The 23,485-nt window shown below is 37.4% G+C and overlaps 3 protein-coding genes across 6 annotated transcripts; 1 reads left to right on the forward strand and 2 right to left on the reverse strand.

Moving 5' to 3' along the window:
- Positions 1-2,016: 2,016 nt before the first annotated feature.
- Positions 2,017-4,551, reverse strand: LOC108977895 (protein swallow). The gene is made up of 2 exons (XM_018947862.1): positions 2,845-4,551; positions 2,017-2,785 (listed from the first exon to the last, which is right to left on the reverse strand). The coding sequence occupies exons 1-2, from the start codon at positions 4,232-4,234 to the stop codon at positions 2,232-2,234; spliced, it is 1,944 nt and encodes a 647-aa protein (XP_018803407.1). The 5' UTR covers positions 4,235-4,551; the 3' UTR covers positions 2,017-2,231.
- A 3,224-nt stretch (positions 4,552-7,775) lies between these two features.
- On the reverse strand, positions 7,776-11,293 carry LOC108977894 (WW domain-binding protein 2). 4 transcript variants are annotated; one of them, XM_018947860.1, is made up of 6 exons: positions 11,119-11,293; positions 10,649-10,823; positions 10,208-10,577; positions 9,496-9,936; positions 8,618-8,715; positions 7,776-8,551 (listed from the first exon to the last, which is right to left on the reverse strand). In XM_018947860.1, the coding sequence occupies exons 1-6, from the start codon at positions 11,172-11,174 to the stop codon at positions 8,507-8,509; spliced, it is 1,185 nt and encodes a 394-aa protein (XP_018803405.1). In that variant the 5' UTR covers positions 11,175-11,293; the 3' UTR covers positions 7,776-8,506. The 4 variants fall into 4 exon arrangements, 2 of the variants coding, with proteins under 2 accessions (XP_018803405.1, XP_018803406.1); XR_001994070.1 differs by lacking the exon at positions 7,776-8,551 and adding an exon at positions 9,179-9,272 and having other exon boundaries at positions 8,629-8,715; XR_001994071.1 differs by lacking the exons at positions 7,776-8,551; positions 8,618-8,715 and adding exons at positions 8,934-9,023; positions 9,179-9,272.
- A 2,791-nt stretch (positions 11,294-14,084) lies between these two features.
- On the forward strand, positions 14,085-23,370 carry LOC108977914 (ecto-NOX disulfide-thiol exchanger 2). The gene is made up of 7 exons (XM_018947896.1): positions 14,085-14,277; positions 14,672-15,322; positions 15,385-16,098; positions 17,070-17,176; positions 19,276-19,386; positions 20,548-21,348; positions 22,752-23,370. The coding sequence occupies exons 1-7, from the start codon at positions 14,244-14,246 to the stop codon at positions 23,058-23,060; spliced, it is 2,727 nt and encodes a 908-aa protein (XP_018803441.1). The 5' UTR covers positions 14,085-14,243; the 3' UTR covers positions 23,061-23,370.
- Positions 23,371-23,485: the final 115 nt, after the last annotated feature.

The raw sequence follows: 23,485 nt of genomic DNA on the forward strand, positions 1-23,485 counted from the left end.
GGTTGATGTCACTCCGAGGTCCTAACATCGACTCGGATCACTCCTTGTTGCAGCCAAGATTCGCACCCTCAAGATTCGCCAAAATACGCAGGTCAATAAACACAAGGAAGGTTCAACGTCGAGAAGCTGCAATCACAACAGACAGCCGAACGATTTTCTACTCTACTTCTACTTGCCCTGCTGCTCCCTGAGGGTACTCGTCAACAACTCGGTATAAGGGAATGCGGGATAGGATAGATACCAAGAGTTGAAGAGGGAAGCGAGACGCATTTGCAGACAGAAAAAGAGAGAAGCCGAAATGCGTGAATATGGAGAGCTTACTAAGCTGGCCAACAGGAGTAATGCTCGAAAATTCTACGAAAAAATGGGGCGGCTAACAAAAGATTTCAAGACCGGAGCTTACTCTTGTAAAACCCGCAAATGTGATCTAGTGATCGATGCCCAAAGTATACTCAAATTATGGAAGGAACACTTCTCCAGCCTTCTGAATAGAAGTGTGAGCCAGGAAAAGGCGAAACCGATTCCCTAATCGATGTCGATGGAGCAGACGTTCCATTGCCCGACCAGGAAGAAGCAACTATCCATTTAAAAACAAAAAAACAAAGCGGCGGGGGCCGATCGATTGCCGGCCGATCTATTCAAACACGGCGGCGAAGAACTGAGAAGAAGCCTACATTAGCTTCTTTGTAAAATATGGTCGGACGAAAGCATTCCCAACGATTGGAAATTAAGTGTGCTATAGCTATTTCACAAAAAAGGAGACTCGACAATCTGCGCCAACTACCGTGGGATTAGCCGCCTCAACATCGCTTATAAGGTTCTATCGAGCGTATTGTGTGAAAGATTAAAGCCCACCGTCAACAAACTGATTGGACCTTATCAGTGTGGCTTCAGACCTGGAAAATCAACAACCGACCAGATATTCACCATGCGCCAAATCTTGGAAAAGACCTGTTCAAGCAGAATCGACATACACTACCTCTTCGTCGATTTCAAAGCTGATTTCGACAGCACGAAAAGGAGTTGCCTTTATACCGCGATGTCTGAATTTGGTATCCCCGCAAAACCAATACGGCTAAGTAAATTGACGTTGAGAAACGCTAAAAGCTCCGTCAGGATCGGGAAGGATCTCTCCGAGCCGTTCGATACCAAACGAGGTTTCAGACAAGGCGACTCCCTTTGGTGCGACTTCTTCAATATACTGCTGGAGATAATAATGCGAGCTGCAAAAATACATAGAGAGAGTACTATCTTCTATAAAAGTGTACAGCTGCGGATGTACGCCGATTATATTGATACCATTGGGCTTAACTACCACGCCGTTAGTTCTGCTTCTCCAGACTGGATGACATCTTCCGCAAGGCGATATATCTCCTGTCATCACACAAATAGTCGTCGTTGACCAACCAACAACAATGTCAGCCCTCAAATCCAACGCAGAACAACTCTTGCAACAAAAACTAAACTCTGTAAGTAACTCATTGTTCCAGTCCTGCTATATGGTGCAGAGGCATGAACGATGATAATATTTTCGAAAGAAAGGTTCTGCGGAAGATTTATGGTCCTTTGCGCAATGGCAGCGGCGAATATCGCATTTGATGGAACGGTGATATGGACGTGTTATACGACGATATTGGCATAGTTCAACGAATTAAGAGAAGGAGGCTACGCTGGTTAGGTCATGTCGTCCGTATGGATAAAAATACTCCAGCTCTGAAAGTGTTATACGCAGTACCGGCCGAGGGAAGTAGAGGAAGACCTCCACTCCGTTGAAAAGACCAGGTATAGAAGGATCTGGTTACACTTGAAATCACCAAACAACGCCAAACGGCGAAAAAACGACTGGCGGCTATAACTGTATAAGCCAATAAATAATAAGAAGATGAAGAAGACAAAAAATATTAATTCAATAGAATGAAAAATAAGTATCATTCAAAGCTGTCTCCATACAATACTGTGTGTCAATTAAACCCGAACATTAGTTAGGATCGATTTCCCACCTTTCGAAAATTAAGATTTTTATTTATTGAAGCGGTAAGTTAATGATATTAGAACGAAAAGAGTAACTTTTTAAACGAAACTTAAACAATAAGTAACTAAATACTACATAAAAAACGAAAGTTAATATCGGAAATATACAAAAACTTCCAAATTCAAGAAATGCTTTCGAACACACCAAATATTAAGAATATGAAAAATTAAAAAAGTAAACTCTATGGCCATTCATCGCTTTAATTCGAGACTAACGGTATAGCGCTTCTATCGAAAGTAGTTTCCAGCAATGGAATTTGTGTATAAGTCTGTTGTAGAGCGAACTGCTCACGTTCGGTCTGTCGCGGGTTCGTGCAACGCATGCAACTGCCAAACAAACGTAACCAGCGTCGTGATGTAGACCTGCCACCCGCGCCACCACACTTCTGAAGCGTCGACCTGCGCGCGCCTTGCGTAGCGTCTACTGCTGTTGAGATATCCATTGTGGTGCTGTTGGAACAGTGTGCAATATACAAACCCGACGGTGAAGGAGTTCGCTGACCACGATTATAATGTAAACTGCGTACTTTCGGCACAAACGACGCATGTTCACTGAGTTCGGCTCTGTAGCGCTTACCACGTGCTGGTTTCGGCGACGAAGACAACTCAATCGCTCCGACATCAATGGCCGAATCGGAGCTGCTCGGCTGGCTTGTCCGCGAATTATGTTGTGACTTATCGCTGTTGTGGGTCGCAACCGTTTGAGATTGTGCTTCTCGAAACTTAAGAGAGTTGCTACGCTTGCGTAGTGAGGCTACAGAGAAAAAGACTGGGTTAGGAAAGATATATTTTAACTGATTTGACGCCACCTACCTTTATCTGTGGCCGAACGCCATTCGGCACTCAACGCATCCGTATAGTTGCTGAAATTCAATGACATCGGTTGTATGGCTGCCACGCTCTTAATGTTCCGTTCACATGCCTCTAATGTACCATCCACACATTGGTTATTATTGGCGTCCGGCGAGTCGGGTGTCACAAATATGTGCATTTCATTATTTGGTATACCGACATGTAGCGGAGACGGTGATGGCGGCGGTGGAGGTGGTGGCGATTGGAGCTCGAATTCTGTCTGTGTCCCCTTCGTAGTTTTTGTGGCGCAATAAAGCAAACCCTGCAACGATTGCCGTCCGGTGCCCCAATAAGGCATACCAGACGTACTCGAGTGACTGTACCCAAGCGAACCGCTTGATATGCCGTTCAATGTATGACGACCACTAACATTTCGCTTCAGCTGATCCTCGGCGGTACTCAGCCGTACACGCAAGAAGTCCACATTTTGTCTCAGACGCGTAATTTCACTCTGCTTCTCATCCAGCTTCAACTGCTGGTAGTCATTGTACGATTGTAAACGATCGCGTTCGTCTAGTAAGAGCGCATAGGTGGCTTTATCCACTGCACCAACTTTATGAGTGCTGCACAAAAGGTTCTCCCCACTCTCGTCTGTCTGCTGTGTATGATAGATCTCTGCCTCGTCGTCGTCATCGTTATCAGCGGCGCCGCCACTGCCGCTCTGTGTAGACATAGTCACTGATGTAAGCGCCGTTAAATTGCTGCTGGACAAGTCTGCGCTCGCATCCTGCTTCATTTCGTCCTCCTCCTCTTCAACACCATCAATGACGCGTACAAGCGCTTGGCTCAAACTGTCCGCCATCGCGGTCACGCCACGCTGCAACTGCAGCCTCTTCAATGTCTGCGGATCGTGCACCAATGCTAATGGCATGGAGTGTTGTCTTTGGAAGCGGGCCATCTTGCGACGTCGCTCATCCTCGTTGCGTATATTTGCGATATATTGTCCAACTTTACTCTCGACATGCTTGTAGCGCCGCTTCGTGTATTCCGAATGTATGTCCTGGTAAGAGCGTGATTTATGTTCACCTCCAAGCAGTTGTGCGCGCGTTTCACCCATGTTAGTGAGATCAGTTTGATCGCTCTTAATCATGCGATGATTACTTAGCATGGCAGCGTTACCTGGTTGCTCTGTAGCGGATTCTGCGGAGGAGATTGTTTGGTCAGCGGATGAACTGTATATGCTGACATTGTGCACCAAAGTAAGTGGACTTTTGGTAATTTCACCGTTGTAAAGCTTTTCTTGTTGCCGTTCACGCAAGCGGTGTGGAAACTGAAACCTATTAAGTGGCGTGGGTGAGAGGTCTGCCTCGAAGAGTTCGTCGTGTGGAAAGCTTTCATCCTGTATGCTCATTTTCGGAAACTGTCGCTGAAACTAAGTGAAGTCTGGCGATAAATAGCTTTAACATAGGTTTTGTAAATGACAACAACAATAAAAACGCGTTCAAAATGTATCATAAACGATCTAGCACTCCTTAGTTACGAGTAAAACGAGTGAAAAGCATAAACATTAAAACGAAATTTGAAAACTTTGTTTTGCATAAATATTTGGAAACGCGATCAATAAAACAATTAAAACGAAAAATAAATCTCGACGCGACGTAATTTAATGGTAAACAGATATCTCGACGCAATGACGTCTAAACCGCTGTAATAAGGAAGCACATAGTAAATAAGTCCGCAGAATAAACTAACGGCATTTGGGGCATTAACACTGTCTAATACATAGGTAAATAGATGAATACGTATATACGTGGGTATATAGAAATAAATATGTATATGGATATTAGGGTATGACTTAAAAACTAAAATATCTTACGAAATGTTTAACGGATCCTTCTTATTTTATTTTATTTTTTATTATTTTTTTTTTTTTTTTAACGTAACAAGGATATGGTTTTACATTTCATTCAAATTGTAACTAGTGACTAATTTAAACTAACAAGCAATATATATGTTTTTTTTTCATAATTTATAAGGTACAACAATAAAAGCTCTATTAAAAACTTTATTCAAAAACTAAACTTTGTATTAAAAACTAAATATTATAATATTTGTTATTTGCTTAAAATGTATTGAAACGTTGTTCTTTTCAGTCTTCTTATGAAGATGATATATAATATTGTCAATTATTGCGAAAGCATTTATTCAATAGTAAATAATTTATAATTTTAGCCCTGAACAGGGTATATTAAGTTAGCGACGAAGTTTGTAAAGGAAAGCGGAGACCGTATAAAATATAACAACTGGGTGATTGTGCAAGAACTGAAACCGCTCGACATTCCCAAATCGACATCGCTTCGTTCTATGGGCTCTTACAAAGTTCCAAGAAGATCCCACTTTTCGAGACAAATTTCTTTCAGCGCCTAAGACCCATTTCTGGCTCAATTGGTATGTAAACAAGAAAAATTGCCGCATATGAGACGAAGAGCTACCTGAAGAGAATAGGAGCTTCAATTTCATCCAGAAAAACAATGGTTCGGTGTGGTTTGTGAGCCGTTAGATTTTCCATGTTAGGATATGTAAAGTCTAAAGTCTATACGGACCTTTTCGATTCAGGCCTTGGAGCAAAACATGAAGTGTGTCATCCGCCTGTTACCAGCCGAAATGCTCAAACGAGTCATCGAGAATTGGACTCAACGAAATAACCATCTGAGACGTAGCCGCGACGAACATTTGATACAGATAATCTTCAAAAAAAAATGCCAAAGAATGTTCTTTCCAGTGATAATAAACATTCTAATTAAATTTAAAGTTTCTGTGTTTTATCTTTAAAAAATTAGGGAACTTCAAAATGGATAAACCTTTATATAATATTAATGAATGCTGAGTCGACTTAGCATGTCCGACAGGTTATACGTGTACCAGTCTATCATCTTATCGATCGATCTTAAGTTTGCACATGGCCATTTCTTCCTAAGAAGTTACCCCATGCACTACAAACAGATTGATCAAAATCAAGTTGTTCTATGGCAACTTTTTTATTATTAATGGTGTTTTTTTGAAGATTGTACCTGCTCGATTAAGCTGTGCAACTTGAATTATTTCCTCAAGCAGTATGTTGAAGAAGTCGCACGACAGGCAGTTGCCTTGTCTGAAACTTTTTGGGAACGAACGGCTTGAGCAGATCTTCCCGATCCTGACGGAGCTTGTGGTATTGTTCAACGTAATTTTTTATCAATATACGTTCCTTAATTGACTAACAACTAACGAATAAAATTACACCGAGGTCCATTGACCTTCAGAAATAATGATGTAAGCGGTCACCTGAACTTAGTGTGTGACTATGTAGCCCTTTAAGTGGTTTAAATACCGGCCGAAACAAAAGAAGAGTTTTGATTAACGCGACGAGGGATGTCATATTTCTCCCAATGGACAATCACCATAACGGAAATATAGTCTAACGGAATTACATAACCTAACGCTTATTGACAGGTCCTTTTGTAGATATTATGTGGTCATCAATTGAACCAATTCAAGTTCCGTTGGAACCATTTAGATCTAGTACTTACAACAATCAATCCAGTGGACTGTGCTGATATGTCATCTGGAGGAGAAAAGTGAATCTAATAACTCTGAATCTGAATAACAAGCAGGTCGCTGGACTCGAATTCACTAAGAAGTGGAAGTGGCGACGGGCAAAAGTAGCAAGGAGCATCAGTCAGCAAATGTTCGAATGACCTGTGATGGACAACGCAACCTTTTGAGAGTCTTTGCCTTTTAGTGGAGTAGCAAGGAAAAACAGCAATCTTAAGCATCCGTAGCACATTTGCCCAGAGGTTATTCTTGTCTGACAAAGCAACTTATTCGCTTTGTCTGCGATTTGTGAAACTTTTACAAAGTAATATCATTCCCTGCTAGAAGACTTTATGAAGGTATTGATCGTATGTTAAGCAGTACACAGTGTCATATGTATCTCTCAATATTTTCGAGTTGGATTGCGATAGGGTGAAGGGTGTCTCCGCGGTTTTCGTGTTAACAACATTCAAATGTCTGACATTATGACTTCCAGTAAAAACTTAGCGATTCCAACGAGGTTAGATCTCCGCCCTTGGCCGGATGAAATCCATAAAATCAATTTCGGTTACGTAGAACCGGCTGTTGTGGGAAAAGAAGTTAATAATCGAGAGTAACCCCTGCGCGGCTTCGTTATGGATACTGTAGCAGGTTAAACTCCTACTTATGGACAATCCATATGTCCAGCGTGTAACGAGTCCCTGCATGACACTAACCACCTCTTTGTATGCCCTGCTTACCCTACATATCTGACACCCTCCTCCCTATGGTCCAACCTCTTCGAAACATCACGTCTCCTAGACCTACGCTTGGATGGCGTCGATGACAACTTATCTAATCCTTATCATCCTAACGAGCTTAGATAATGTTACAACAACTTCCAGTACTTAAAGTCAGGCCCTAACTGGTGGCTGAGGTCCTTTCAAATTGCAGTCATTTAACACAAATGGAAAAAGTACAATTATGAGCTTTTTTTATCGATCCAAACGGGGCTACATCGCCGAAAAAACAGGCCTTGGCCGGATAAAATTCGGGTCAATTCCGGTGCGTAGAACCGGCTGTCGTGAGAATGAATTATGAGCTTATGGTATGGTATTTTAAACTTGCTACGCCAGCCAGTTAGGCTAGAGTGTCCCATACTTGGCAATGTAACTATTGTCTAATTGTCTTGATCGATGGAAACACCCATCCACTGAAATAATGATGAGCTCACTCTCTGTTGTAGTTATTGTTGTAAAGGCATTAAATATTCCGCAAATTTAATTGAGGAAGGCTGTCCTGCGCTTGGTCGGTCATAAATCCGACTAGCTCGCGAGTAGGCTCGACTGTCGAGGAAACAAGGAAATCCTTCGGTGTAGAATCGCTTACAATTAGGAAAATCCGTAGTACTTCAGCTCAGGCTTACTTTATTTATTTCAATTAAATTGATTATATAATATATAAATACAATAATAAAATAAAAACAAAGTGCGTACAAATTCAACGGTAATAAAATATATACAGAGCCACTAATAGCAAGATTTTACAAAGCAATGTTTGGCATAACCAATCGCTCTCAAGGAAATACTGTAGAAATGATTTTAGTTTTGCAGAGAATTTTGAAGATAAATTGTTTTAGTAATTTTAATTGAGCATATTTGTAATTAATTTGCGCTTCGTGTAACATTATAACAATTTGCATGTTAATTATTGAAGTATTTTTTTAACAAAATAATATAATAATATGCTCTGATAATATTTGGTAAGTGTACTAATTGGTTATTGAAGCTAATTTGATAAATATACTCGTATGTGTGTATTCTGTGTGTGTAAACATGCAGGTATATAGTAGTAATAGGTTTATATAAGGTTTACGTTTGAAACATATAAAGAATGCATATATTATATAAGTATATAAATGGTATATATGTAAATATTTTACGCGCAAGTTCAGCGGAATGACTAAGAAACGTGTCACATTCGCACACTATGAACCGAAGCAGTCTAGTCGTCTATGTTTTATAAGTTGTGACGTAGTTTGTGTTGTGTGAGTTGCTCTACAGATCAGACGTTATGTAAAAAATTGCGAACAAACGTATTTAGAGATTTACTACTGTTGTTATTGTAACAGTTACTGATTCTTCTTATGAGCGCTGTCATAGTTGGGAGGTAGAGCCTAGAAAGAAAAACTTAAATGTATTAATAACTTTTAAAATAACACTAATTATGTGTACATATGTACATCATAGGCTGGTGGCAAGTCGCTCGGTGCAGCATTATTGGAATATTGGTTGTAAGTTGTATTGTGGGCGCTAGCCATTGCCTCGGCTTCTTTAGAATCTGTGAAATCAAATTGGATTAAATTGGAGTAACTTCAAAAATATTAAAACTTATACCTTTCATATGAACAAAGCAAATCAGAACAGAATAAAAGTTAGAACTGTCAAAATGCATAACAATGCTTACATTTAAATCAATTTTATCATTTTGTTTTAATTTTCAGTATTGAAATTTACTTTCTTCATGTACTAACACACAATACACACAGAGAAAAAGTATTTACGGGAAAATAACTGGTATTGGTATAAACGCAAAATTCATACAAGGCTGTGGTGTATAGTACGGATAGTAATAATATGTGGTATTACCTGTGGACAATAAAATTTAAAGCGTTTCAGTAAAATATATTTGCGTGTGAGAAAGAGTGTATCTTCTCGGCTTTTTTTGTGTGTGTTTTGGCAAGGTTTCAAGGTTCAAAATTAACAATTAACAAAACTCAGAAGTTCAAAAGAGCGTATAGTACCTGGTAAGAGATTGATTTTTGGATGTATGTTTTTGCGACGTTAAATATTTGTAGTTTAGGCGGTTGCATACTTGTGCGACACTTTTTTAAAACACTGCAGGCGAAATTTACAAAATAAAGTAATTAAATAAATACTTTTCAAATTCAAGGCTCGTATAACAGGTGTTAAAACATGTGTGATTGATGCACTGGTGTTAGAAATTGAAGAATTTTCGTTTGATACCAAATTTTAGATAATGTTAGGTTATGATGAGAAAGTAGAATTGACTCGAAATAACTGTAACCATTATTAAATGCACATATTAGTATTTACTTACTTGCTGGCGGCATGCCAAAGCCCATTGCACCGGCCGCAGCTCCTCCTGGTGCACTGCCTGGTGGTGGGTAACCTCCCGGCTGAGGATAGCCACCTGGTTGATGACCGGGATTGTAAGCCGGATTGTAACCAGGGTTATATGATGGATTGTAGGCACCGGGGGCGCCCGGAGGATAACCGCCTGGCTGGCCGTATCCACCAGCCGCGTAGGGTGGTGGTTGATTTCCAGGTGGTGGTTGTTGTTGTGGCTGTTCGGATGGTGGTGCTGAAAAGCCGTTCCAAGCTGGCGCATCGTTGTTTCCGTATTGAGGCTGGGGGTTGCAAGCTCCTTGCGGCTGATGTGGATTGTAACCAGGTTGTGGCTGTTGTGGATTATAGCCTGCGTATGGCTGTTGTGGGTTATAGCCGGGTTGCGCATATGGTTGTGGTGTATAAGCTGGTGCTAAGTATGGGAAAGTGCGCGTGGTGGCAGGAGGGACACAAAAGTTAGCATTTTAAAATGTATTTAAGGTATCTATAAGCAAGCGTTATACGTATATATATATATATATATATATATATTTTTTTTTTTTTTTTTAATCAATAGAGCACCGAAACCACTAACTACACATATACATATATAAGCGGCACACTATTGTAACAAAAGCCGAGAAGTCTTACACGATTTCCACGTATAAAGAATTATTCAAAAATAATACTTCATTTGTACTTACGTCCGCCAATTCCTGGATATGGTGGTGGATTATCGCTTACAAACACCGTGCCATTGGCTGGGCCACTGAACGCCTCATGTGTAGGCAGCCAACCGTAGTAACCTGGTGGTGGCTGATAGGCCGGTGGTGGAGCCTCATGCCAAGCGCCTGCTGGCGTATATGGTGGTGGATCATCGTTGGGAGCGCCACCACGATGGTAATTGCTTTGAGCAGTACTAGCTGCGCGTAGCAAAGCCTGACCGTACTCAATCGCTCCACCAGACTTAAAATGCAACTTGAACTTTACCTCGCCTATAAAATTTCCGTTTGGTTGCGCACGAACCTTGGCCTTAATGTAGTTGGCGCCAAAGACTGGCTGCTCCAATTCAACCTAATTACATAAAAATGCGTTATATTAGAACAAACGTATCTATACAAATACTGTATTAATAACTATTTTACATCTGAAAGAGCTATAAAAGGTGCACTAAAAGATTGCAGCTGATCAGCCGGTTTTTTATGGTTAAAGATCAGCCGGTGTGACGTCAGGTAAATACGTCCCTGCTTTGAGCCCTTAAAGACAGGATTATCCTGACCGGAAAAGTCCATGGTAACGCCATCACTATGCAGTAAAATGCTGAGGATAAAAAAGAAATGTTAGAGCATATTATTCACAAGAATAGCGAATAAAGTAGTAATAAAGAATTTGCATACGTCATATACAATTTTATAATCTGACGTAAATACATCAAAAGAGCTAATCTACGTAAGATTATTGATTAAAAGCTAAAAGTATGTCCACAGATATTATTCACACTATAGCTTTCTTTACATAATATTGCATGCTAAATACAATTAAACAAATTAATGTTACTCAGTATGCAGAAATATGAAAATTTGGAGCAAATTTGGTATTTAAGCATTTAACTTACTACTCTCCGGCATGAATCAACACTCCATTATTGGCGTGTGCCGTATTTACAGACATTATTGGGTAATATATTTAACGACTTCTATATTTTAGGTTTTAATATAATTACTATAAAATGAATACGCAATTCTAAAATTTTCTCGAACCACTGAAACCCAATTACAGATGAATCACTTTTATGTTTTGGTATGTTTTGTTGTTGATTTTCGTTAGTTATGAAAAAAATGCCGAAAGGTGTCGCAAAAGACCAAACATATGATTCTAATGCCTGTAACACAAATGGTACGTCGAATATAAATGCATAGATTGAAGTAAATGCAAGGAAAATAATTATCACTTTGCAACCAAATATGCTAAGGAAATAGGCATTCATGGTCGTAAGACCGTAATCAAATGCAAAATCACCTACGAACATCCTAACGCTACTCCTATACAATTATTGCACAACGTTATTCATGAAAAAAATTATTTTTTACTTAGTTTGGACATTTCAATATTGTCAATTACTTTATTAGTTCAAACAATTTTATGTTTATATTTAATAATTATGATATTATTTTCTACTTAGATTAATTATGTCAATTTGGCAACAGCTTAGAATTTTGTGATAAATGTGGGAAAGTGAATGTACTAAAACTATCAGCTGATAAGGTGGACACAAAGCAACAGCTGAAAGGCGTTAACGGGGACCTGTCAGATTGCTCAGGAGTTGAGTTTCAATTGCAATACAAAATTATAGACCACGACAGGAAAATGGTTGCATGTTGTTATTTTCTAAAATTTCCTAAAAATTTTGCCTCAAAATGTTAATGATTAACGAAAATTTTCAATAATTTTTTAAATAAAATCAGATATTTTAAATGTAGATTCTTAATAGAGCTGATATTATCGGCAAATGTAATAAAAAACTAAGTTTTATAGTTGTGCCTCTTTTTAAGTATGGTAAAATAATGTATTTTCACCACAACAAATTTAGTAGAAAATAAGCAACCATATGATAAAGGAACTGAATACAAGTTTTATAATTTTCAAAAATTAAATTTCATAATAAATTAATTATGTCGGGTACTTTTTATAATAGAAAGGCACTATCAAACTATCTAACCATCAACATTCACACTGAAGACCTCCGAAGGAAATAATAAAATGAGCATTACCAGCACAACGTTAAATTGTAGCAAGGTAAGAATTTTGTAATGAATAAATAAAAAACAAATGAACAGTTCGACGTACTCAGATACGTACGGAGTCAATAGAAGACTCTGAGCACGTGTTCTTCCATTGCCCTCGGTTTCTAAACATAAGGGAAAAGTTAGAAACAGCACTAGGTGGTAATTTAACGGTGGAAAATTTGACTTTACCTATGTGCTAGTCCTCTGAGAAGTGGAAAGCTGTTCGCGAAGCGGCAACTTCCATGTCAGTCCGTCTGTGCTATAGAGGAGACGTAAAGTGTCTTGTCGCTCCCATGAAGTAATACCTTATCTGGTGGTTCCAGATTCCAGGTTGTGAGGTCGGTGGTAAACTAGACTTTTGAAAAGAAGGTGACGCTAATATCGGTGAAGGAAGTGTCTAAGGCGGAGCGCACCCTGAGCGGGGTTATGAGATCTAATGAACTATGCTGGTAATGCTAAAAGTTTTTGAAATGAAAAATGTGTGAATCTCATGTCTTAAAGTCGTACATGAACGAACATGTTTAGTGTCAATTTAATCATAAATAATAAAGGTAAATACCAGTAACGGTATTCCATTAATTGTACACCATACCGACAGAAAATTTATTATTGCAATTTTCATAATATATAATATATATCATTTACTGTATTTAATTAATATATAAAGTATAATTTTAAAGTCTAAATATACTCTTAATTCTGTTTTTACCCGGTTTAAATATAAAAAATTCTTAATACTTTACTCGATTTTATTTCATTTATCACAACCCAAAATTTTTTGAGCTTAAAACACAACTTTTGTGAAATATGTATGTCCATATGCAAATTGAAAGAAATTTCCTTTTTGCAACCAAGTATAATATACATAAAAAGCACAAATTTAGAAGAATGCTCTCTGTGTTTTTACACGGGTTTTTCTAGAACCAATCTAATTTGTAACAAAATTAATAATAATACTGTAAGTTTTTAAGTGAAGAATTTTAAAAGAATTATTGTACATATTTTCACCGCAAAGTGTTGAAATATATAACGTCAACAAAAGTTAAGATTAAAATTGACAACTAAATTACAAACATGAACCATATTGTTATCTTCTTGACCACGAGTAAGTTAATTAAACACTTTTTTATCTCTACAGAGATAGTATAATTTAATTATTTTTGAAAAGCAATAAGCATAATTCCATAATCAAAATTGAAAATACATGTATATAAATATAGCAAAATTACAGCGTTTCTGGGTTTTGCGTAACCCTTTTTGGTCTATCGCCACCCTGACTCAGAAAAACCAGCATACTTGGCTTGGCTTCGTGGTGGAGTTTTGATTATGGGTACTTCTTTGCTTAGCTTATTCATTGACAAGTTTTGTTGTAGATTTTCAGCTGTTTTGGAAAATCTATCGAAAGGTGTCGCGAAATACTAAGCAATGGTTCTAAGTCTGTAACAGAAATAGTACGTCACTAGAGTATGCAGGAAAGCTGGGTGAACGCAACGAAAATAGATATCTATTGGCATCCAAATATTTTAACAATTTAGTTATGCATTGTCACGAATCTGTAAGCAAACTGAAAAGATGAGCTTAACATGCCACTATTACCGAAATACAAACTTACTCTTATTATAATAATAAAAAAACATTGCATTTACTACTTTCTGACGGTGTGAATATTTTCAAAAACTTTAACATTATTTGCTCCAAACGTAACTGTTTACATATCCTAATTAAGACAAATTAGTTCATTTTTAAAAGAAACAAAAATTTTAATTGCACTTAGTTGAATTATGTTAGGTTGGCAGCACTGGCAAATTATATTTTCATTTCAGAAATAGAGAATTCTGTAAATAGTCGTTGTGGCAAAATAAAGATTAAATGAAACTTTTCTGGTGAAAAAAGAGAAACCAAATGTTGCAAAAGACACATTTTGAAGCAATTCAATTAGACGCTGTAAAGTTTAATGGATTTCAACTATAGTAACTTGGAAAAAATGTGTAAGTACACTGGCTACGTAACCGGTGAAAAGTATTGAAAATCCAGCACTTGCAGAGATTATTCTAAACTATTTTTTTAAGCATAATCCTCCTTTTTGAAAATATGAAATAATTTTGATCGAAATTTAAAGTTTTTTCCACTAAAATATTATATTTTAGTGCATTGCAAAAGTACAAGCTCCCTTCATTTTTTCAATTACTACCGTCTGCATTTTCGCATTATTCTTATTTTATTTTCTTTCATTTTGCTTTTGTTGTTTTTCGTTTCATTCCATTTGTTTCGGCCGCTTTGCTAATTCTATTTTTATTTTGATAAACAGCTGATTTTGTTATCATGTCTTTTGTTTTGATTACCATTGTAAACATTTGAGTTTTTTTCGCATTTTTGTTGCAGTGCCCTTACTTGGTTCCATACCTGGCGGGAACACCCTAAACAATAATCAGAATTTCATCAACCAACTCGCTGCTGCAATAAGTACCGCAGTTGGTGCAGTGAATGCGGTATCAACCAATCCCAGCCGCAATAATATGGCAGTAACTACAAATATGCGTGATCGAACACCAGAACCGCCACCAGCTCCTACATTTACTTTGAATTCACCAACCACAGTAAAACCGAATCGTGGTACCGCACCAATGGATATTGAAACTGAGTCGGAGGCAACGTCTATACCTGCAAACGCTAGTCATAATGGAACTACTACTGTTCACACTGCAGCCGATCTAAATTTGCCAGTTGATAAGCTGACAATGAGCGTGCACGGTGCCAATATGTTTATGAATGGTTTTATACCGCCAGCGGGTACAGCTGGTGGAATTACAGCAAATCCCTACTTGTTCTTTCCTTCAGCTGCGCCAACAAATGCTGCCTCAACATCCGCAGCTGCAGTGGCCACGTCAGCGGCTAATCAAATGTTTGTGGATCCGACAGCAATGTTGGCAGCTATGCAGCAAATGCAACAAAATTATGCTGCTAGCTTTGTCGGCACTTTGCCTAATAACGAAAATTGTGTCAATGGTCAAGCCGGTTCTGCCAATGCCCCTGGTAAGACACGTTACTATTAAATAATTCATGTAAAAGTTAAACTAAATAAATATTTTCTATAGTTAACAGCATGAAAGAGGTGATTAAAACCAAGAATACCATACTTTTTCCACCCAATCCGAATGCGCCACCTCCCACCACACGTGAACGGCCGCCTGGTTGCCGCACGGTATTTGTCGGCGGTCTGCCTGAAAACTGTACAGAGGATCTGGTACGAGAAATATTCGAATCTTGTGGTGAAATTACTACACTGCGTACATCGAAAAAGAATTTCTGCCACATACGCTATCGTCACGAAGCGTCCGTTGACCGCGCCATCTATCTCTCTGGCTATCGCATGCGCATATCTAACTCTAGTGAACCGTCAAATTTTGGACGCCTACATGTTGACTACGCGCAAGCCCGCGATGATCTCTACGATTTTGAGTGTAAGCAGCGTCAATTACAACGTGAACAACGGCACAAGGAGCGCTTGTCCATCGATCGTACACGTTCGCAATCGCCGCCACCCATACCACATTACAGTGATCATGAAGCATCAATGGTAGCCGAGCATTTGCGTAGCGGCGAAACTTTCGTTAAGGCCGTACAAACAATTGCAATTTGGCTGGAGCGCGGCGACTGCACAAAACGCAATGCCAACATGTTTTACTCCATGATACAAAGCACACACGCCCATGTGCGGCGTCTACATACTGATAAGCAGCAGTTGGAAGATGATCTACGTAAAGCGCGTGAAAGCTACCGCAAACAAATGCTGACTATGTCCGCACAGTGTAAGTATCAGACTTGTCTATTTGCTTTACATTCTTCAAAGTAGTTGAAAATTAGTTTAGCTGCGCGGCGCTGAGTAACTGCATTTGCTCGCTTTATACTTATTTAGGGTGGTAGGCGCAGTTTCGCAATGAGTTACTGTGAATTTTTCATTTTTTATTGCAAATGGAATATTTGCAAAATTTAGTTTTTTTAGCGAAGTCGCTCATAGTACTAACATTGAAATGACATTTGACAGAAACATCAAAATGCTTATTTATTTATTTTTCTAAAGTCACAAAGCAATAAACACCCATTGTTTTTATTAATTTGTATTAAGCTATTATTTAATATTTTTACAATTGGAAAAAATCGACCAATTTAAATTTCTTAGAGGCAAATTCATTCCGAGGTTGCTAAAAGTGCAAATGTGACATTGATTTTTTTTAAATTGAATTTGCGTATGCCAGTTTTATTTTAATGGCTATTAAAAACCACATTAAATGACTTCGCCTTTAGTAAGCAAGACCCTAACACATACATATACTATAAACATTATGCCTTCGCCGACTTTAGTTTTAAAGGTAACCTCAATTTCGGAATACATGCAGAATTTTGAAAAAAAAAATGGAAACAACAAAAGACGGAAAGGTTTGTAAAAGTACTAGCGACAGGTAAATTGTAAATTAATGCTAAGCATATAAGTTCTCGAAGAGCGAAGGAAGCTCCTTTGACTGATGTATGTAGTTTGTCTGGAATTAGTGGTAACTATAGAAAATCAACTGCCGTAACATGCCATTACACTCTACTTTTTAACGTTTTTTAGTTGCAAAACATGCATTTCCTTTTAAATTTAAATTTGAATGAAAGAAGTACTCAATCTATGAAAAACAGAAGTATATAGCCAGCGTGCAAGCAAAGAAACCAATCAATCAAACAACCAACCAACCCTCTCCCCTCTTTATTATTGTTATTATTATAATTGCATATTCAGTCACTCAGATTGAAAAAGTGTTCAGTGCTGCAAGTCACAAGAAGGTTTGGGACCATTTCACCAAAGCCCAAAGAAAAAACATCGATCAGTGGAAGAAGCTGGCATTGGTACGTACAAAAAAAAAGAGAATACTTAATTCTATTACTTGCATTACATCATACCACGCTTGTGTGTCTGTGTGTGCGTACGTTAATGTAATATACTAATATACTTACATACATATTTGCTGTTGTTCTGTGGTGACTTGTATGGATAATACTCTTTTTTTTATATTTTGCCTAATTTTCATTTCAAAACACTAATCAATAATATTTGTTAATATATATTTCTAATGCAATCATATATGCACTTGGCCAGTAATATCTTCTAGTAATTGCACACTATTTGTGATATATTGTAAAGTTCATATTAACGTTGTATCTAGATAGCCTTAATGTATGTCAATCATTTCTATGTAAATATATCATATATCTTTACAGTTCGTGATTCACGAGATTCATCTATGGTTTGATGATTATTGTTCTTTTTTGTTTGCCAGGAAAACCCGCTCTTCGAAATTCCAAAGCCTATGTTTAAGGGGAAACAATAATACTTTGAGCAGTATTTATTACCTGACTTCCTAAATACTTGAAATATGACGATTGACACGCCTGGACAGAAACCCAGTTCACAGAGTTATACAGCACCTCAAAAGCCGACAAAGAGTTGAAAAATATGGCACACAGAATCACTTCATGACACTTAATGTCCCGTGAAATTCACTCCCGGTCCTATTAGAATCACTAATTCCCTCGTCTTACCATTATATAATGAAAATTACCACATCTAGAAACATTTCTTCACAGTTTTCAAAATATCTGGCACATCAACAATAAAAACGATATTAGACCCCCAAATGTAGAATATCACGATGACAGAACACCTTGTAATAGTTTAAAAATGGGCAAAATCGGACTACAATTACGTCTACTTCTCATATGATGCCATTTTCAATCCCATGAACTTCTTTTCACCATCAGTACTTCTAAAATATATACATATGTTGTTCTATAAAAAATATTTCGCAATTCATTTTGAAGAATATTTCTGAGTTTAGAGCGATATAAATCAGGATCCTTTTCGGTATTGTAGACTGGTCACGGACCTCATATATTGAGTATATTGATTTCCGTTTTATATACTATTATTCAGCTAAAATTAGGTCACAGTGCTTCGAAAGGCATGTTGTGAACGATATTTACGAAGTCGATATATATTTTCCATATTGGCCCACATACCATATATAAAGATATCCGTCTTTCTAGATCGCTTTATAATGTATGCATTGAGTACGGCACATAAATTAACATGCGCTTAAATGGACGAACTCGGTATGTACGACCTTCCCTTATACCGACCCTTGACAGTGAATTTGACCCTTTGACTGCGTTTATAAGGTATTATCGGCTTTTCTGTCTTTTTAATCCTGAGTCTGTTTTGCTCGCCTTATTTGCGTTTCCTTGAATGTTTTACCCATAAACTGTTTCTTCCAAATTGTTAAATGTTGGTTTTGTAAAAAGCACTAACTCAGTATTGAAAACACCGTTCACCCTCACATCACTCACACACACACACACACTATATGTAGCATTGCATGACTTGTAATCAATTACTGTATTCAGTATCGGTTGTCTCTTGAAATATTTGCATACATACTTATATTTAACTGTAAAACTATTTACTCAATTTGTACGTGTAGTGCCATACACATGTATAAATACATTTTAATTTCGGTTTAATCGCTTCAAATTGGTTGTCATATATAATAAATACAAAAAAAAAAACATGGTGATTATTTTTCTTTTTTCGCCTCAACATTAATCTATTTATTTATTACAAGTTAAAAAGAACTATTAAAACAAAAAGCCAAACCATTTAAAACATGAGTTCGTATTAAAAATATTTTTTTAAACGAATATCATTTTTGAAAGTTCCAAACTTGAGGTAAGTACAAACAAACGAACCGTGGGCTGAAGATGCGCCAAATTATATAAGTAAAGAGCGAAAAAATATTTAATCTCAGTTTAGGATTTTTTCAAATTCCTTTTCATTTCGAAACTTGACAAAGTCAAATTTTCTTCAATTATTGTTAAGTTCTTATAATAAAGCAGTAATATGAAATATATAGATTCTTGTGCTAATTATTGCTCCGATGTACATAAAACAGGAATTACGCTCCGTGCAGATTGAGGATGATGAAATGGAAATGTCTGACGACGATCGGAACTATCAGGGCAGCAGCGCAAAGAGAACACGCTACGATGCGGAGAGTTTGAAGGTGGGTACCTTGTAGTTATTTGTACCCTTTGAAGTTTTTGATCTACAATAGTTCTAGTAAATAAGAGACACACAGGCCTTAATTACATTCTTTATTGTTGAAATTAACCCTGGAGTTATGTTTCAGCAATCTTGGTATCCGCAAGTTGTCATTTTACGGAAGTGCAAGTCTGAAGTGTTTTTGCAGACAAAACTTTGAAAAAACGAAAATTTTGTAAAAAAATTAAATTTTGTGAGCATAGTCTTCTTCTAGCTTGCTAGTCTTGAGAAATTTATTATATAACCTCTCTAAATTGACTAAATGCAATCAGTCGTGTTGAAGATAATCTTTTACTTCTTTCATATTTGAAAACAAAAAGATGTCGTATGGACCCAAATTCGGTACACGGTAGATGGAGCAGCAGTTCGTACCCTAATCGACCAACTTGGGCATGACTGCAGCGCCGGTGTGAACCCGAAAAGGGATTGTTTTTTCTGCGAAGCCTAGAAACGGCTCAATGATACTGTGTATTAGAACCCTGCCACTGTTTTGCACGTCTCCAGTTAGGCGATGTAGGTCTCACCTTGTATATCCCAGAATATTTCCGGTCGATAGGACAGTATTATCCTTAGTAGATAGATATTTCATCGAAGGTGACGAAAGGGTACCGAAACTTCGTACCTGAGATATATTCCAATGGTTTACTTGTAGATGCGGGACCTATTGTCCAGACAGTTTTCTGGTTACCAATATTTCATATCTATGTCCTGTTCTTTTAAAATGCCTCTTTTTTTACGTCGGAGCTGTTTTCGAGGCACCTTGACGTAGAACATCAAATGCCACCACCGATGTATTGCTCTTTATCTTTCTAAAATTCGCAGAAATGGTCGTCATTTTGACATTAGCCATTTATGAGAATATACAACAGGAATGTGAATTTCGCTTGTGATTCTTGCATCGTAGTTATGACTTGATTTCTTTAAAAATGGCTCGATCTCCAATCCCTGACTTTAGAACCTGAGCATAATGGAATGCATTTTTGTGGGGGATAAAAATACTAAAAGATTAAGTTCTTTAGAATTACCCTTCGCTAAACAATATCATAAGTTATTTGAAATATCTTAACCTTAAAATGCTCTACCCTTTTCGCTCGATATAAATATAATCAATTTGTAATTACAGGAAGAAAACGACTCGCTGCGCTGTCAGCTAGAAGCTTTGCGTAGCGAAATGTCGCACGTCCGCACCGACATCAAATACGACAATGATTATCGTGAGAAACAGATCAAAGTGCTGCAGGAAACGATACGCAATATGCAAACCCAATTGATGCAGACGAAAATGCGCGAACAAAAGGACAACAAAACAATTGAACAGCTCGAGCGTAAGTTGAAAGAAGCTGGCGTGAAGCAATTATTGCTAAAGACTAGAATCAAAGAAACCACCAACAAGCGAAGAGATCGTGAATCATCGTCAATTAACTCCGAGACCAGTGAGATATTAATCGATGAAACTGAAGATATCAATGTTGATGATGAGGACGACAATGATGTGGAAGAGGTGGCTGTGGAAGATTCAACGAGAAATAAGCCGAAGGATTCGACAAAGTCCAAAAGGGAGAGAGATAATACTGAAAATTCGACTAATGCCGACAAAACTAATCACATACAAATTATAGATATTGATGGCTACAAAAGTGATGACGAAGTGAATATTATCGAAGATCAGAATGACGTTGTAGAAATACACGAAACCGATGATGACGAAAAAGTCACAAACCAAAGCGAAAAGACAGACGAAAAAACGTCGGAGGAAGCAGCGCATGACAACCGTTCAGAAATGAAAGAAACAGCTGCAACTGTGCAAAAGACAATCGAAATCCCTCCGCTTGGGGACAGTGTTGAAACTAAGGATGCCAGCTATGATATTTCTCCTACCGACAAAATGAAAGTACATTTATCAGAGGAAAGCAAAGGGATTGAAGTAAGTAAAGAAAAGAAAAATTAATCTCTTATCATGTTATCGAATGAGGCTATATTGAAATACATATATTGCATTCTAAGGGAGGAATAGTGCAATGGTTTCCCAATCGGTTGTTTTGTTCAACGTTAATACTCGTACTAGTGGGCAGATAGACTAAAAGATATAATCTTTACAATATATAAAAATTACGTGTCACGTTGTTTGTCCGCGATGGACTCCGAAACTACTGAATCACTTTTAGTTAAATTTAGCACACTGTGCCCAGTTTGAACCAACTTAGAAGATAGGATAGCAAAATATTTCTTAAATATTAGGTTGTCAAAAAAGTCTTGCGGTATTTTTGCAGTATTTTTATTGAATTTTCAATTGTTCATAAAATTTTTTTTGATTCTTGACCGATGCTACGGCTGTTACTATGCCAGTCTCTTTCGACCAATTCAGCGATTTTATCGCAATTTTCGACGACAGGCCTTCCGGAGCGTGGCGCATCTTCGACCACTTCTACACCAGAATGAAAACGTTGAAACCATCGTTGTGCGGTGGAAATGAAAACKGTATCGGGTCCATAAACTGCACAAATTTTATTGGCGGTTTGAGATGCATTTTTGCCTTTATCGTAGTAGTACTGTAAAATATTCCGTATTTTCTCTTTACTTTGCTCCATGTTTGGGACGCTATAACTCACGGACGACTTAAAAGAAACGACAATCAATCAAACACGTGTTAGCGCGTGAAATGAGCTTTCCAAAAAGGAAGGAAGGAAAGACGCTCTCAACGCCAACTAGCGAAAATACCGGAAGACTTTTTTGACAAAGTGGAAGCTCTATTAAATAAATGCTCTATTAAGCGGACATCTCCATCACACACATCACATTTTTGATGCTTATTAAGTACAATCTATTAACGGGACAGAAAGGCTGGTAGAAAGGAGCTTTAAATTCAAACTCAAGTACAATTCCTTGGATTCTTAAACCGACAAAAACGTGTTCGCCTCTATTCGTAAATACAATTTTCACTGTATTGAATAATTCCTCATATGAATAATAGAATAAAATGTATACCACAGCAACACATGGCCAGATCCACTAGTATAATATTATTGACTTCAGAACGCCAAAGTGGCATATTGCACGTGAGATTATTTTTAAACCGAGTATCTTGCAGCTGGTTTTACTCGATCAAAACTCGTCAATTACAAATAAATGCGGTTTTGAATGACTAAGGCTCGAGGCCTGGTTTTCTATCTTCGGTAGCATGAATAGTATTTTTATTCATAAACTTCCGTGGAACATAAAAAAAATGCTAATTCACCATGCGTCCAATATTATGAATCAGTTGTTTTTCTATTTAGGGGTTTAGTAAATATTATAAATTGTTTTTTTTGTTTTTCGTTTCGTTACTAGTTGAAATTCTTGCCATTTGTGGAGGCCCAAATCATAGCGTTAGTGGCTGCCTATCTAATAGTGCAACCGTTTGGCGTCAGCACTGAGTCAATTTGTATCTACTTGCGGCAGTATATGAAGAGGCTGGACTTACAGGTGCCAGCGTTGGAGCAGATACTGGCAAACTACACTAATCTCTTCAAGTTGGAACATCCAGCTGAGGAAGGTTGTAATAGCGACCCCAAGCCACAGTGGAAATTTTGCGGATTTACTGCAGCTGATGGTGAAACCGGCGGCAACGTACGAGATAACGCTAAAGATGAAGAGTGAAAACCAGAACTTTTAAGTCGTCTTGCTTATAACCAAACATGAAAACCGAATTTTACATTTATACTCATAAGCATCAATTACTCGCAAAAGAGACATCGATTTTAATCCGTACATTATAAAAAAAATTTCTTAAAAAGTAATTACTAGAATTAAAGAATTAAACGTTTGGAAAAACAGTAATTTTAAATATGAACTTGCATAAAATATTTGCTGTTCGGAAAAAAATGAGATTAGGCTCAGTGCCTAGTTTAATTTTTACTTAAATATATATTTATTACATTAACTTAATAAAAACCAATGAAACTGGTCATTTAAATACGTTTACTTATCTTTATAGTAAATAAAAATAAAAGGAAGTATCAAAACATATGCAACAAATTATCGATCGTTTATAAATGAAGAAAACGCAAAAAGAATTGGTGAAC

The sequence above is a fragment of the Bactrocera latifrons genome, unplaced genomic scaffold, assembly GCF_001853355.1.
Source record: "Bactrocera latifrons isolate USDA-ARS-PBARC rearing strain unplaced genomic scaffold, ASM185335v1 scaffold_97, whole genome shotgun sequence".
In the NCBI taxonomy this organism is placed as follows: Eukaryota; Metazoa; Arthropoda; class Insecta; order Diptera; family Tephritidae; genus Bactrocera; species Bactrocera latifrons.

Bases quoted from the DNA above. Each gene is read 5' to 3' on its own strand.
- LOC108977895 (XM_018947862.1), bottom strand. From the start codon at position 4,234: ATGAGCATACAGGATGAAAGCTTTCCACACGACGAACTCTTCGAGGCA. The intron at 2,786-2,844 runs GTAGGTGGCGTC...TTTTCTCTGTAG, and splicing joins GCGTTCGGCCACAGATAAAG to CCTCACTACGCAAGCGTAGC.
- LOC108977894 (XM_018947860.1), bottom strand. From the start codon at position 11,174: ATGTCTGTAAATACGGCACACGCCAATAATGGAGTGTTGATTCATGCC. The intron at 10,824-11,118 runs GTAAGTTAAATG...TTTTATCCTCAG, and splicing joins TTGATTCATGCCGGAGAGTA to CATTTTACTGCATAGTGATG. The intron at 8,716-9,495 runs GTAAGTAAATAC...TTGATTTCACAG, and splicing joins CTTTGGCATGCCGCCAGCAA to ATTCTAAAGAAGCCGAGGCA.
- LOC108977914 (XM_018947896.1), top strand. From the start codon at position 14,244: ATGGATTTCAACTATAGTAACTTGGAAAAAATGT. The intron at 16,099-17,069 runs GTAAGTATCAGA...TTGCATATTCAG, and splicing joins GCTGACTATGTCCGCACAGT to TCACTCAGATTGAAAAAGTG. The intron at 17,177-19,275 runs GTACGTACAAAA...TACATAAAACAG, and splicing joins AGTGGAAGAAGCTGGCATTG to GAATTACGCTCCGTGCAGAT.